This window comes from Oryzias melastigma, linkage group LG21 (assembly GCF_002922805.2).
Source record: "Oryzias melastigma strain HK-1 linkage group LG21, ASM292280v2, whole genome shotgun sequence".
NCBI lineage: Eukaryota > Metazoa > Chordata > Actinopteri > Beloniformes > Adrianichthyidae > Oryzias > Oryzias melastigma.
Window position 1 is genome coordinate 9243460 of NC_050532.1, and position 11074 is coordinate 9254533.

The window sequence follows — 11074 nt, forward strand, 5'->3', positions numbered from 1 at the left end:
TCGAGAAGCGTTTTTGACGGAGGCTCCTCCCACACGCAGCTTCAGATGAACATGAAGAAGTTACTTTAGGGCTCGTCAAAGATGATATACATGAATTTGACGCGACTTCCATTTGATGTGAACTGACAATTCATTTAAATTATGCGAGTTGTGTTCACGTGCGGGGGTGGAGGTTGGGGTGTTCCGCGGTACACACGTGTGCCGAACCGTGGCTTCTGATTCGTACGGATCACGGACCGTTACACCCCTAAACCTTACTACTTTGTGGAGGCCACGAGCGTGCTATGTACAGGTTTGCCCGTTTTCTGTCCCTAGACTGCCTATAATTTAGACATAAGGGTAGTAGTGGCATTAATAATTCATTTTGTAGGGATTTTCCTACAGCTGGGTTTGGTGTGTCTCAGTATTCAACATTGAAAAAATCTGTTTCCTTCCCTCTGTGTAGTCAAAGACAAGTCTGTTTTTGTTTCCTACAAGAGGGAAGGGGTTATTTAATGAATTAGAGTTTCCGTGTATAGCACTTTCTAAGAAAGAATTACAGGAGTACGTTTTTTTGTTAAGCATCCAAAAAAGTAAAGTTGAAATAAATTCAGCCAAAATTATTAATAGTTACCCCACAACTACTTCCTCATATGGCCCTGTACAGGCAGAATCTTTTATTTCGTCTGTAAATTTAAAGCATTGAGGCCTCTTGTTTCTTGGCTCAAACATTGTATTTTCCCTCAAAGATCTGACACTTCATGGTCATTAAAGAGTCTGCCAAATTGTAGGTTCACTTTGGAGTGGACTTCTCTTTCACGGAGGAGCATTGTCTGCTGAGGTTGTGTCATTCCAAGTAGGGCCTTTACAAGTGCACGGGGACATTGATAATCACACCCAGGTTACAGATTGCGGTGTGTATGAGTGTCCGTCATGCTGAGACACCTATTCCTGGGTAGAGAAAGGGAGGAAGGAAATATTGCAAAAAGTGTGAAGAGGGCATGATGAAGCTAAGGTCATGGATAATAGTGTTTTGTTTCATTACGAGGCTTGCCTTGGGGTATTTGTGCTGGAGTGAGATTCCATTGGCTGTACCAATTTAACACTGCATTTTTGTATTAGCAGTTTCTGCAACACTTGGAGGATGAGAAAAACATCCGAGCTTAAGATTGCTTCAGATATCCCCCGTCTTTATATTGTAAAAAAAAAAAAAAAGTATTATAAAGGGAAATGTCAAAATTTTGTCATTTGCAGAAGTATATTGAAAGTTCACTGCAGCTGTTTAAGGGATGAAGTCTGGCAAAGATCCTGAGTTTGAGTAAAAAAAAGTGCACTTTGTAGAGGATAGCGTATCAGATAAATGCAAGGGAGACACTGAGACACTGTAAGATTTTTTGGTGAGATATGATTATTTACAACCAACTAGCTTTTTCACACATTTGAAGAGATGTTTCATCTCAGAGAAGATAAACGTTTAACAGTCTGATATGGTCATTTTTTTGTAGTGTAGGTTAAATAAGCTTGAGGATGTGGCATGCCTCTCCTTCTAGTTCAGTCAGAAACTCCTGAGGCGAACTGGCATAAAGTGAGACGAATAGAAGCAGGTAATTCGTGATGATCATCTTTAACATGAAAGATGTGCATTTGCAATGCATATGTGCAGTTTTAAATTTCCATCACACCACTTTCTGAACCTTTAGTTCCTTTTGCACCCTCTTTTTTGTCAGCATCATTTTTTGTTTTCATTTTAAAACCTATCTAAAAAGCAGAGTGATGAGCTTTTATTAAATATACTAAGACATGCTTATCACAGTTCATTAGCTGTTTCGGTTGTGATAATTTATGTTCATACTGTGTGATAAACAAGTTTTAAATGGCTTTGAAGGTCGGAGCAAACGTAGAAATTTAGGGTATGCTCATTTCTTTCTCTTCTTTCATAAAAGCTTTGACTAAATGTGGGTGAAAGTGACAATATTTTAAATAAGAGTTTGTTCTTACAATATCTTGTGGATTCATTGATTGTTTCATTTAGATACACAGGTGTATTCATTCATTTTAACAACAATTTGATTCATATCATAATTTGTGGTTGACGATACGATTCATAGTTTTGATATTGATTCTTTTTGAACGATCCAATTCACTGACCTAAAATTGATTCAGGACATTTTTTGCTAAAAATTCAGCCAGTGAGACTCAAAAATAGTACCAGGGTACAGATGAAGTTTTTCAGATTCCTTGTATTTTTTGCAAGGGAATAAACTGTAAATTAAATATGTGTACAAACAAGTATACAAGAATGAATGGAAATCAATTCACATTTTATTTTTATAATGTTTAGCCCATTGTTGTTTTTCCACATCTGAATAATACAAACAGAATATTATTAGAGCATAATACCAGACTGCATTGTCATGTTTTTGCAAAAATTCAAAGTGTTTACATACATTGCACAGTAATGATGGCTTGATCATTTTTTGCTTGCCTCGCGAGTGTTTTGTCCACTGTGATGGCTTCTCTTTGTTTATAGGTTACAGTAATCGAAATGGTTTGTTCTAAAATTAATATAATTGATTTCTTTCATTTTAAATAATTTTCTAATGGTAAAGTTGTCTCAAACACATTGATCTGGTTGGATCACATGAATATAAATTGATTCATCAATTAGATCGATTAATCATTACACCCTTAGGGAAAATTGGAATTTCTAAGTTCAAATGGGTACATGTTTTCCCCACCCATCTATCTAGCTTCCAAACTTGGTTGATACCTTTCTAGGTTAACAGGATTGCTGAAGCCTATTCCAGCAAGCGTTGGGTAAAGGCGTTTGAAAAAAATTGATATGTATTGAAAATTGATCGAGCGACTGCAGTTTAGTTTTAAAACCACATATATGAACAAAGTTATGTTGGTTAAAAGATATAAAATCAAACAAGATATAAATATCTGGCAAACTGCAGTTTCTCTTTCTGTTTTTTTCTACCGTCTTTGTCTTTTTATGTGCATGCGATCCAAAGAAAAAGACGTCCAATCATAAGCTTGCTTCTTCAAAGTCAATACCTGAATATATTTCTCTGTCAAATGGCATCCCTTATAATTTATAGCCTTAAATTCTATATGAATAAGAAATTTCTAGATTTTAGTGTATTTGGTAAAAGAACCGGATCGTATCAGCAAAAAGTTAGTTGAATTCTTTATGTGTCGATTCGTGGACCATGTATTGAGATGCGTATCGCATCATGTAAGAAGGAAAGATACACACCCCTACAGGATAGTTTGCCAATCTGTCACAACACGCTTTCCCACCAAGGGAAAATTTTTTCACAATTGACCCCTGAAGCATGTTTTTAGACTGTGGAAGGAAACCAGAATGCCCGGAGAAAGCCCACACATGCACAACAAGGAAAACATGCAAACTCCACACAGAAAAATCCCACCTGGGATTTGAACCAGAAACTTCTCACTGTGAGGCAAGAGTGGTAACCATTATACCACTTTACGGACCACAGCATATTTTTTTGTCTATTTCTTTCTTTTTTTTTGACTAAATATAGTTTGATATTCCCTCCATCAAGGGCAGAATATGGTGTTCCTGGTAGGGCACTGAACCCTGTGGTTTCCCAGTCACCGCATAGATATGTGTTTGTCTTTGTGAATCAGAAAACACACTGTCTTTGTAAGTTACTCATTTTGCAAAGTTTCACCCTTTGAAGATTCAAATGATACTCTAAAATGTGGAGGTCATTTACCAAAACTCATGAATGACATTATTTTTGCAACAACAGCGGCTGCAAGTTTAACCTCCCGCTGCCTCTGCCTCAACATCAAACTTCCATCTCCGTGTCAGCTGGAATTTTGTCAGATCTAAACCAATTTTCTCTCCGGAAAAAGCTTTGTGTACACGGAGGAGCTTTTCTGTGGGCCATTGGTTCAGGTAGACAAATAGCCTGCAGCCCAGCGCACCGTCTCGTGGCCATGTCACTGTGATTTGATTCAGATTGTCATTTTAGATCCATAACACAGCCTGAATCGGTTTATAGCTCAGGTTTGCCTCTTCAGGACGGCTCCCCGAGAGTCGGCCTAAAGCGCAAGCAAATATTTAGGGGGGAAAAGAGCAAATAAAAACGATGGGGTGTTTATCTCATGCCACGACCTTTGAAGCACCAAAAAAAAAAACAAAAAAAGCTCCCGTGTTGGTTGGTTTAACATTCGGGCCACAATTATTAGAGCAAAAACTGCAGATAAGAATCAAAAAAGAAGATCCTTTTGTTCATGCCTCCTTTCGACTCCACACTGCTGCTTTAAGCGTGCTTATCCTTTTGGCAGAAAAGGCCACGGCGTTGTCTTTTTAAATTGCACGCAATTTGATCAAAGAGTGTCTCTTCTTTTTAGGTGCCATGACTAATAACTAACAGGAGGTTTGGGGTTGGGAAACAGTTGCTTGAGGGCTGAACAAAGAAACATTTAGTCACTGATGTATTTTTTACGCTCTCGCCCTCCAGGTTCTGATGACCGGGACACAGACCTGTTCTTGTGTGACACAAACACATGCAAGTTCGATGCAGAATGTTTACGAATCGGAGAGATGGTGACGTGCATTTGTGATTTAAAGGTAAGACCCAGAAGGCCTTTGTCACATTTTTGGCATCTTGCTTTGATGTCAGATTGCTTTGAGTGTAACACTGTAAGTCAACTGGCTCATACGAGCTTGATGTCTTTAAATAGAAACTGCAGGTCGATCAAGCTTTGGCTTCTATTACATGTTGCAATAATGCACGAGGGTTGCTGTGAGAGCAACTTTCTGCTCTGTAGTGGTGGTTTCTCCTCTGTTTTTAATGATTTGTTTTATGTGCCATTGAATGTATGTCAATCAAAAATGTCCAGTTTACATCCTACTTCTTTCTAAAAGTATGCATAGTACAGTCTATGACTTCAGCATTGATTTACCGATTTAATATGAGTGTTATAAACTTGTTTAATTTAAAGATGGCGCATGAAAAATGTACGGACAGAATTTTTGAAAATAAAAAAAACTAACGTGACATGACGCACATTCAACAAAGCACTAAATGCTGGTTCTGGAATGCAAGAAAAGCCCATGAAAAATCTGGGTGGAGTGTCTTTCTTTTTCTTTTTGCTACTGTTTACTAACGCATGTCCGCAACCTACAGTTGGAAGAGGCTTGGTCTCCAAGCAGCAAAATATCGATAATCAGGCTTTTTCTTTCACAGCTTTCTTCCCATATACAAAAGACTGGGTGTGATAAAGTTCCAGACAATTTTTCCTCCGTGATCAATTTTCAAACAGTTGGCACTTCCTTGAATTTCAAGGGGACGTCATCCATTCATCACTCTGTGTCTCTGATTGGTCAGACTTTCAACCTCTTCACTGGCCACACATTTTGTATGTAGTGCCAGAAAATAATCTTAAAAGTGTGCATAGCAACATGTGTACAGAAGAGTTCTGAACGTGGATTCCGAAACATACATTTATGTGTGTTCAAATAAATTTTTCATTGAAAATCACCACCTAAAACTCATCTTGCTGACGGTGGTGTGAACATAGCTAAGTAGTCTCCCAATGATAGAAGTGACGGAAATTTCATACTTACCGTTTTGTGCGCTGTATTTATACAAACGTCCAACACATCTTACAGAAAGCTGTTTAAGGAGTTTTTTTTCTGGCATATCTTTGAGAACCTTTAAAATAATGTGTACTTTAGGTAATTTGCTGCTAAGTTCACAGTACAGAAGTAAACTTGTTTGTTACATGTTTCTGTATTGCTTGCGAAATGTACATAAAGAGAACTTGGGGGAAACAGAACAGTTATTATGTGTTGCCTAAATGTATTTACTGCAACCATGACACAATAAATAGTGAATAAACAAATAAATAATAATAACCAAAGTATAACACTTGAATTGAATCAATTGAAATTCTTTCAAAAGTGTTGTTCTAGATCAGTTAGTTTTGTTTACATTTTTTTGTTCAACTTGGTTTCTGCAAAGATGTTTTATTATGCCATTTGTCTCTGTGAGAATAACTTGGATTCTCATTCCTCCTCTGTCTCTGTGGCCCAGTATGATGACTTGCTATAGGGCTGGGCGATATGGCAAAATAAGAAAATCACAGTTTTTACAATTTTATTTCACAATTTCGATTTTGTCACGATTTCTTTAAAATAAATTCAAATTGACAAAAATTGAATTATAATGATTTTAGTTGAAAGAAGTAAACACATTTTGAACAAATATTTATATTTATTCAAATTAATAGCAGTAAATGGTGTGGCAGGTTAAAGTTTACATCCACAGCTCCTTCACTAACATCTGCTGTGTTTATGTCACTGAGCAGAAAGCTACCATTAGCGTTAGCGCAGTATATTCTAGCTGGGCTTTCTCCGGTCCGTACGACCAAGAAAAAAGCTCAACAGTGACGCCACGGATTAAGAAAATTATGTGGGAACACACTTACACGTCTTACAAAGACAAAAAAAAAAGTGCGACCGACAATAAGATTTAGGCTCTTACAGTAGCTAGCTACGAGCTAGCAAAACATTGCAGCAACGTGCATCTTGACCGCACATTTTACTTGTTTCCAACATGAATTACCATCAGTTTTTGTGCTGGTTGAACGTGAATACATGCAATTAACATCCGCTATGTTTTAAAATGTGAAACATTAACAAAAACATACATCAAAGAACCAAACTAGCATGCTACTCGTTAGTTGCTAGCACCCACTTTAGCACACAGTTCACGGTTCCCAGCCTAATTTCTCTCTATTAAAATGCGATTCGGACCTCCGCCATTCATTAGACTCGATTCATTTTTTGCTGCACCACTTAAGTCTCAGCTTCTCAAATTGTAAGATGAGACCTCTTGTTGAGTGTGTATTGACCTAACAGTAAAATCGACTGCTGCTTGTATTGCATTTGGTGTGAACACAGCATTAGTGTCCTACAGTGCAAAAGTTGAAAAACTACGTTTGTAAGACGGTCAAAAACACATATAGTCATACATCAAGGGTTCTCCATCCACAGGATCAACCAAAATGATGCCAGCTTGTTTGTTTTGTTGTTTTTGGCAGTGTTTCATTACAGGGTTCTTCAGGTCAGAATGATTTAAGGAAAAGAAATGATGCACAACAGATGGCTAGTGTTTCAAAAATGATCTGGATTCACAAGTTATTCTTCATACATCAACCACCACATTAAACATTCCCACCTAATGGCATACCACCACTCAAGGGGAAGTAGTGTAAACCAGCAGACTGTAGGATTGATTTTATGGTTTGGTCAAAGACTCCAGACAAAGGAGCCCAGTACTTTTGCAGGTTTGCTCCCTGGAAAATCAGGCTCCCATACACAGCAGTGACCTCATGGTTAGCTGTTTGGAACATAGCTGTCTTCATGCATGCCGCAGAGGCTAAACTAGATTTAGATCACACGTTTGGCAAAACCAATGATTTTAGTCTTTTTTTTGTGTTACATATTTTTGTGTTTTATAGTATTTTGTGAATTATTAAAGGTTGTTCTGCTTGTGAAAGTTTCTCACTGGGTGAAGAATACAGACAAAGGAAAGAGCCTTCTATGAAAAAAACTAGCATTGGAATGATCAAGGTTGTATAATTCTCTTAAGCCGGTTAAAAATGTTGGTTTGTCCGTTTGGGTTGGAATGAACTCTATTGTGGTTGATTGTGTAGATTAGATAGTATTAGTCTCAGGGGGTATGCAGTATGGCTTAGTGTATATCTCCTTTTTAGCAGTCTCCTCCCACACTGTATTTTATTGAGCTACAGACTGTGGTATAAATCAGTAAAATGCTGCCATTCTTTATGATGAAATACTTAACTTTACAACAAAACCTGTTGTTAAAAAAAAGGAGCTCACTCGTCAACTGTGCATTGATTTTCTTATAACACATGCGAGTTACTCCAATGAAGTGTTTAGAATAAATGAACCTACCGTGTATCAAAGGCGGAAAGTACGTACTCCTATTCGTTAACTTTTATCAGCACGTCATCGACACAAGCAGGCTGACACTCGATTGGCCGGCTTTTATCTCAATTTTTGTACTTCCCCCCGAGAGCAACTGTTAAAAGAGGCCTGTAGATAAACGACATTACAGCTCCATTCCTCTTCAAGAGATCTCACACTGATACTGCTGTCATTGTACACTGAGGCGCTCTGTGTGCTCTCAGAAAAGAGCAGGTCACACAGTATTTTTTTTCTTTCTTTTTAGCCTTGATACCAGGAGTCTGAGGTTAACTCAGCTATGCATCTTTGGTCTCTTTGTTTGGAGGGTCTTCATGGCCATGCCTGGATTTCATCAGAGAGCATAAACATGAACGTTCTAGTGTTGTAAACCCAGAAATGATCAATTATTTCTAATCAGTGTCAACAAGGTTTTTTTTTTCGATCTTTTGGTGATTTATTTAAAAATGTTTGGACATTGAAAGCCACAGATGTTCATTCATTTTTCAAAAATATACTGGGTTCAAATCTGAAATAAGGAAGGATGTTTGTTGAGGTCGCATCAATGGTCACTATTCATCACTTAAATGCATTAAACTGGCTACACTGTGGAAGAACCGAGACCTGCTCTTTCTAAACAGAGTCAAACAGTCACGAAGCAACATGTTCAAACATTGCAAAGTCTTTACTTGCTGCTCAACAGTTCCTGGTAAAAAAATCATCTAAAAACAGAGGCTGGGTGTTATCGGTTTGGCTATGTTTTTGTCGGGTCACATTGCTGATTCTCAAAGAGTTTATTTACAGTGGGAATACAAGCAGTCATGGTATTAGGAAACCCATTTCTCTAAAGAAAGAGATGCTTTGTAATATGTGTCTGTGTGGTCTAGATTGGAGTCCCTGGTATAACATTCTGAGAGTTCCAGCCAAGCACACATGTTCAAATTTAAAAAACAGAAGAAAATAGATTTAGTAGTCCCTCATTTATTGTAGGGGAAACATTCCATTACCCCGATAGTTGGGATTTTGAGTTTAAAACCTCTCACTACACACTGTGCACTTTTCTCAGACACATTTTTACACGTTTCTTCTTTGTTTAAGATCTAAATTGTTCAAACTTTTGCCGAAAAATAAGTCCAGGCTTATAGAATCAAAACAAAGATTTGCTTGTGATCAAAAACATATAATAATGTGGCAAATTAAACGCATTCCGTGCACGAGACAGGGCATGAAGGATATTGATTGTCAAGGTTGACAACCAATCAAGAGGCAGAACACAGTTGTACACAAAAAGAGTTTTGAGGTGTTTGTGACAGTAACCCAGCTGGTGTTGATAAGAGCACACGACCTCCATCTTTGCTCTCCTGTAGCGTCCGGTCTGGTGAGCTCAGTGAAAACCTCTGGGATTTGCTGCTCCGCCTCGTCTCTGTGATGTCAATCGTGCAGAAACATGTTGGCTTTTTTACAAGTTATTTGTAAATAATTTGACTCCTGTTTTAGTTTTTTTTAAGAGTAGAAGTACAAATATGAAACAAAGATTCCATATGTACCGAAATAAACTTTCCACCCTAATTTTTGATAACACTTTTACCAGATGTATGCACCTTCTTCGCACACTTTTTGACAGACATTTTCAATAAATATTTTTTTTATTCTATATTAATTTATTCTTTATTTAAAGATTTTCCATTTTTACAAACATAGAGCTTATGAAAAAGGAATTTGTACTGACACGCAAAAAAAATCATAGTCATGGCAACCAGTGCCATCCCTGATTAAAGTTCAGCCCGAAATATACAAGAAGCATAAAACACACATACACACATTCAACAAACAAAAATAATTAAACATTAAATTAAGTCTCAAAATATTTACCAAAGAAACACTAGAAAAACAATAAAAATTTTATATTACAAAATATCCTATCAGTAAACATACACTTCACCTACTCATAACTGATACACAGCGCTGCAGCATTCAAAGTCACAATAGCAATAAAATCATTTATCTGTAAAATCTGTTTTTTTGTAACAGTTCCTGAACCCTTTAACACTCAAGCTTTAGCTCCGGTTTTGAATTTCATAAGACTACTGTAACTCTTTAGGTGTTTATGCAATTAATTTAATACCAGCTGATTTGGAATTGTCGACAAATAACTGATATGCAACATTTTACAATAGTGAAATCAATGTAAAAAAGTGGCTTTGCGCCGTTATGCAAAGCTGCTTTTCTCTGTGTCAGAATCAGCTGATGCACTTTGATTGTGTATTTTATCAAAAACTTACAGTACTTTAAAGAACGTGTGTCACTGGCGATATCTCCAATATTAAAGGGTTAATGTGGGATTTATTGGGGATTTCCTCATCCTTTACTATTTGGATCTGCTGTAATCTTATTTGTAGTTTCTTTTAAACCAATATGAGAAAAATCATAGACCTACTGCTATTTTTCGCATCAATTTATGACTTAATATCCTAAGTTTGATTGGTTGTAACTCGGTTTGATTGATCGTATCCATCCATCCATTATTTTTAATTGTTTGAAATGAACAATACTTTTCCACAATGCCTCATTTTGAATCCAAATGTAGATATCAGCCAAACAAACTGTTAGCTTGCCAATCAGATCACTTTATTCAGTGCCCAGTCAAGTGAAACCTTATTTTGAAAGGCTGTAAAAGGATTTGTAAAGATCAGACAATTGTCAATGTCTGTCTTATATAAAACAGACTCTTCAGCAGGTGCACCAACTTTCTTCTTTTTGTGCAAAATCATTTCATCTTTTTATTGCCTCCCTACAATGCACCTCACAAAAATATTTCTCGAGGCCATATAAAAGAATTAAGTACTACACACAGGCTGCACATTTGGCCTCTAACATGCTCCCCGCTGGCGGCTTGATGTGGCCACTATTCACAGTGATGCCTGACCTCAAATTGCTCTCCCACTTTCTCCTGCCGGGAGCCGTGTAATGTTTGGTCTTGGATGGCTGGAACGCCGAAGCTCTCTTCACATCAAAGAGAAATGCAAACTAATGTGGGTTCATGTGATGTTGATGGAGGTGGTAGGGGGGGGTAGAAGGGCAGAATGTCCTTGATTTTTCACTAAACAAGAATCAGTGAAA

General features: G+C 37.3%; 1 protein-coding gene across 1 annotated transcript in view; it reads left to right on the plus strand.

Annotated features, from left to right (window-relative positions):
• Positions 1-11074, plus strand: part of tmeff2a (transmembrane protein with EGF-like and two follistatin-like domains 2a) — a 148363-nt gene that overhangs the window by 17883 nt on the left and 119406 nt on the right. The window contains exon 2 of the mRNA XM_024286549.2: positions 4482-4591. Coding sequence (XP_024142317.1) covers positions 4482-4591 — 110 coding nt within the window. The remainder of the gene's footprint in view (positions 1-4481; positions 4592-11074) is intronic.